The sequence below is a fragment of the Aricia agestis genome, chromosome 2 (assembly GCF_905147365.1).
Source record: "Aricia agestis chromosome 2, ilAriAges1.1, whole genome shotgun sequence".
Taxonomy (NCBI): domain Eukaryota; kingdom Metazoa; phylum Arthropoda; class Insecta; order Lepidoptera; family Lycaenidae; genus Aricia; species Aricia agestis.
This window is the reverse complement of record NC_056407.1, coordinates 2256509-2261989: the sequence shown is the minus strand read 5'-3', so window position 1 is coordinate 2261989 and position 5481 is coordinate 2256509. Positions and strand designations below refer to the sequence as shown.

Here is a 5481-nt window from a genome sequence, read left to right as displayed (position 1 = left end):
TTTTATATCTAAGTATATTGGCCATCTATCTTCTAGTAGCGTAACTGTTTATGTCGCTTTTCGCCAATAGATGGCATAATTATTTAATTAATTATTAGTTACTGAATACAGATGGCGCTAGCCGCTACAAAAAATGTCACTGTCAAAGCTGACATTTCCTTTACCGCCATTTCTAAAGAAGAAGAAGTAGCAAGTAAAAGGAAACTGAAAACAAAAAATAAACATGATTCAACGCTGAACTCAGGTTTATTTTAAAATAAAGTTTAATAAAATTAATTAAACCAACGAAAAAGTAACTAGCGTATAACGTATTGTGTAACAATTATTGTTCTGTGGTATCATGCGGATAAATTGATAAACACGATCGAAAACATGGAGCAAATTTACGCGCTTGGTGTAATTTGTATTGAATTCATACAGTATTGGTAAGTTACTTATTTATTCTGATAATTAAAATTCAGGAATTTATTTAACTAAGCTACATTAATCCCTTGAATGAAAATTTTCAGAAAACTGAATCTTTAATGTTAAAATCAATTGTTAGTATTGCAGAAATTAGCAGTGTAGTGTTATTAGTTTGTTGCATAATTATTTAACAATCAGCCAGCAGTCTAAACTGTACTTAACCAGCCGCATAACAATTGAAAATCTATTGTGTCTGCGATACCCACGATGGAGGAGTTAAAAATATTACTGACTATTATTTCTTTCAGAGAGTCCATAAAATGTGTTTCAGGTTTAAAGACTGGGAGGACTATTTTACAGCAGTCAATAACCTGGCCAACCCCAACTATGTGCTGCTATACCTACTACCATTTGTCTCCGTGTTTGACTCTGTGTTCGCATCTCAGTTGCTGGTTGTCATGGGAGTTGGGGGGTGGATGAATTCTTTATTGAAATGGTAGATAAAACTTGCTTATATAATGCCTGAAGATTTGGCTAGTATGCAAAGCTACATTGTAATGATGTAATCTAATCAGGCCTACAGTTATTTGTCAGAAAGTCTTTGCGAGGCCCTGGGTGGCAGGTCTTTGCAAGGCCTTTTGTTTTCCAAAAAAAAAAAAAAACACTTTGCGAGGCCCTGTTTGCCACTGATTTTGATAATGTTCTAAAAACTATATTTCTGCATGCTGGAAACATTTTGAAATTTTTTTAATGTGCTCAATGTATGTTCTTAAGCAACTTTATATTTATTTATAATTATAAGGTTCTTCATCAATCATTTTTCATTAAATCCTCAACTTAGCAGTGTAATAATATCGATTACTAATATTAAAATGTACAACAACTGTATAGTAACATCACAGTGCAGATAAACACAACAATTTAATTTCCAGGTGGTTTTTGGAAGATCGGCCCTTCTGGTGGGTGCGAGAGACAACATTCTACAGTGAAGCCGACAGGCCTGTTCTGCGGCAGACTACTCAGACCTGTGAGACTGGCCCTGGCAGCCCATCTGGTCACTCCACAACAGCTGCATCAGTGCTAATCCTACTCTTGATGTGGATATCACATATTTGCAATGACAGGTATAATATTATCATTGTTTATAATAATTATACGAGAAGCAATATAATTGATTGCTTTGTTTGTAATTAAATTGATAAAAGATTAGCTCTGAAAGTATTAAACCAATTTTATATAAATGCATAGAATATTGCTCTAACATTATTAGACCTATTAGGTCTAATAATGTTAGAGCAATGAAAATAATATTCGCGACATGTCACACATGTCGCGAATCATGAAGATGATTTGTAGATTACACATGACTCATGAGGCATTTAGCATTAGCACGAATGCAAAGTATCCAGTGACATTGTCAGTTTAAACGAAAATTTGATAAGAAAAAACCGGCAATGACAAAAAGAGTTGAACACTTTATTTCAGTGTCAGCTAAATATTGTGCACCAAATGTTGCCTAGTAATTACTTTAATCGCACTTTCACCTTTCAGAAAGTGGACCAGTCGATGGTGGAAGCCCATCTTATTCAGCGCGTGCGGCGCGGCGCTGGGCGCGGTGCTGCTAGCACGCATGTACATCGCGACGCACTTCCCTCACCAGTGCCTGCTCGGAGCACTCATAGGTTAGATCATATTATGTAGTGTGTATACTGTATGTTATTGTCACCATGGAATTGTAAATACAGTTAAATTCGATAAGCATCTTTCCCCCGCCACAGTCTGTGATCGGCCTGAAATATGTCAGAAAAACATACACACCCAGTCTCGCTATATTATATGATTATATAAGCAATTTTTGTTATTTTTTAAGGCAAAACTTGTGCTTTGTTTTGTTTTAATGTAGCTATCACAACTAGGCATTACTCTTTATTTATTTATTTCAGGCGCCTTCCTCGCTCCGGCTCTATGCATCTACGTTACGGATCCGTTCATCTGGCAATACGGGTCCCGGCGTAACGTCAGCGAACGTAGAGTGATGATGTACCATGTGGCAGCGGTATTCGTTGCCATGACTGTCAGCGCCATAACATACTTCGGATTGAAATTGTTTGGGGTAGACCCACACTATACGGTGAAGTTGGTGAGTTATCAGGTGTATCACTTAGAAAGTCATGCTTTTTGAAAAAAAAAAAAATGCTTATTACAGTATCGCACTGGAATACTTTACTGTTACTCAGGACTTAGGATAGCTCTTAAGACTGGGTTGCACCAACTAACTTTAACTGTAAATTTAACTTTATTTTTAACTTTAACTACAATGCAAAATGTCAAATCTTTGGTTAAAATTAAAAATGGACGCCATCAAGACGCCATATTTAACCATAACCATAGAGCTCGACAAGGTTTTAAATGCATGTGGCGAAAAAAGGAACTAACACTGTCATCAACAGGATAAAGTTAAAGTTTTTGTTAAATTCACCTTAACTATAACCTTAAGGTAAATTTAACTTTAACTTTATCCTTAACTTTGCCCGGAGAAATTGACAGATGACAGCTGATCCAACAAGGTTATAAATGCGCGTGGGCGGGGCGCTGCTGGTAAAGGAGAACTGTCAAAAATGGCGGTTTTTGTATGATGACAGCGTTAGTTCCTTTTTTCGCCACATGCATTTACAACCTTGTCTGTAAATAATTTAACTTTAAATTTAACTTTACCCACGCCTCTGGTGCAACGCAGTCTAGGTATCTAAACTATTACTATGCTAAATTCGGTCAAAATAATGAAAAAGCAATTTTTGCGTGAATTTCCCGGAACCATACAAACAAACGTTATTTATAACTCTCATAATATGCAGCTATTGCCCCCCTCCAGATGCGCCAAACGATTTTAAAGTTTTGCGCGGCCTATGCTAATGGAATAGGTGTTAGACAGGACCAGCTTGTATATGACAACATCTGAGCTACTGTATGTCTTACAGGCGTTCCGGTGGTGTCTCCAGCCCGACTACATCCACGTTAGCACGACGCCGGTGTTCGCGTTAGTGCAGACCGCCGCCGCCGCGCTCGCCGCCGCTGCCGCCGTCACGCCCGCCACAGCCAGGTATATTCGCTGGACTTTTGGGGATGTATAGGAAGGATAATATGCGTGTTCGTAAAGCGTGAGTGGTCTCGCTTTACGAACACGCATAAAATCTTATCTGTACTTCCCCTCTTTCATCTTTTCTACTATTCATAGCTACACTACAGCGGAGCGATACGTCACGGCCAAATATTCTTTGTATGAATTCGTATGAGGCAAGCCGCACTACGCGGCAGCGACGCTCTGCGACACAAATTGTCAGTTCTATGGCATCTGGAGTGCCGCGTCGCGTATCTCCGGCGTAGTTTCGTTTACTGAGGTCCTGCCATAAAGGCCTTATCCTGTCATACGAGTACGTGTTGACGCCCGTGTGCTGTTCTTTTCCTCGTGCGGGTAACAAACGTCTGACTGCGCGCCCAGTTCCGGACAGCCAATAAATGCTCGCAGCGCAATGAATTGATGAATGATCGCACGGTTTCCAAACCACGGTCAAACGAAAATCCATATTAATATTATAAATGCGAAAGTGTGTCTGTCTGTCTGTTACCTCTTCACGCTCAAACCGCTGAGCCGATTTTGCTGAAATTTAGCACGGAAATACTTTGAGACCCGGGAAAGGACATAGGATACTTTATCTCGTAAAAATGTATAACAAAATGTGTACAATGGAAATAGCTTGGTCTTAATTTTCAAGTAATAATGAACAGAAGCACTGAAGAAGTTCAGGAATAAACTGACTTACTGTCGCACTCAGAGTGGAACATTAATTACTTAAATGTGATTAATTCAAAATTTTGACATAAGCCCCATATATTATCTGTCAAACTCTCCATTAAATTGAAGGTTAATCGTAATTAAATGTCTCTGAGTACGGCGGTTAGAGATTTTCTTTCTCTAAAAGTCAATCAAATTTGTTTTGAAAGTTTTCTTATAGGGACCATGCTGGTATAAACAATTAATAATAAAAGTTTTGTTTCATTTCAGGTACCGTCACTACACGAAGAACAGGTCGTTGTTGATATCGATATTCCTTACGATACTATCGATGTACACTTTCCGAATACTGTCAGAGCACATCACTAGAGACAACGTGTTCTACTTCTACTCTCTCAACTTCCTCCTGCATATGATCCAGCCGATTGTCCATTTGAGGCTCGTACCTGCTTTGGCGATGTGGCCGTTTAGATCGAAGAAGCAAAAGACACAGTAAAAAGTGATTGTAATTAATTTTACGTAGCACGGAACTTCATATTGATGTAAGCGTAAAATTGTAAATACCGTTTGATTGTGATATAACTAGCGAAATTGTAAAATATCGATCGTAACTTGGGCGTTGATTGTTTATATAATATAATATAGTTCGATGTAATCGTTAGCGAGTTTAGTCTCCGTTTACCATCTGTCTAAGTTTTATAAGCTCGCCAGTAACTAGTTAGATTATAATCTAACGGTATTTACAATTTAACGTTTGATATTCAAAATAGCAAATTAGTAAGATCTTATAAGGTTCCGTGCCTCGTGCTATACAAAAATTATAAGAATAATTATTGTCTTGAGTGGTCGAATGCCCATAGACTATTAGCTAGGTAAAATTGTGATACAAATCTCACAAAAATACAATAACAAGATGTGTGTCTTTTTAATTTAGGGTTCTGTTATTACGGCACTGTCGAATTTTGCATTTAAATCACGATATTATTGTTCGTTTATATTAACAACGAGTGTGGTTATTATGTGGCGTAAGTCTGCATTCAAACTAAAAAGTCAGCCTTCGTTATGTTAGCGTAAACGTATTGTCAATTAGGTGGAAACGGAAAAGTAAATAAGTATAGCCCCATACTAATAAAGATATTGAGGCAGCCTATCACTATCCGCTGTCTTTGTTTGCTATATTGTGACAACCAATGTGCCAGACAAAGACTAGCAGACCTATATCCACTATACACCTTACCCCCGAAAGTGATACGATTTTGATTTACGAGTCTGATTAGTTCCAA

General features: G+C 37.9%; 1 protein-coding gene across 1 annotated transcript; it reads left to right on the top strand.

Annotated features, from left to right (window-relative positions):
• The first annotated feature begins 210 nt into the window (after positions 1–210).
• Positions 211–5481, top strand: LOC121739840 (glucose-6-phosphatase 2). Its single transcript, XM_042132427.1, has 7 exons — positions 211–425; positions 737–901; positions 1338–1529; positions 1957–2087; positions 2349–2545; positions 3384–3505; positions 4469–5481. Exons 1-7 carry the CDS (start codon positions 373–375, stop codon positions 4692–4694), a joined length of 1086 nt encoding a protein of 361 aa, XP_041988361.1. The 5' UTR covers positions 211–372; the 3' UTR covers positions 4695–5481.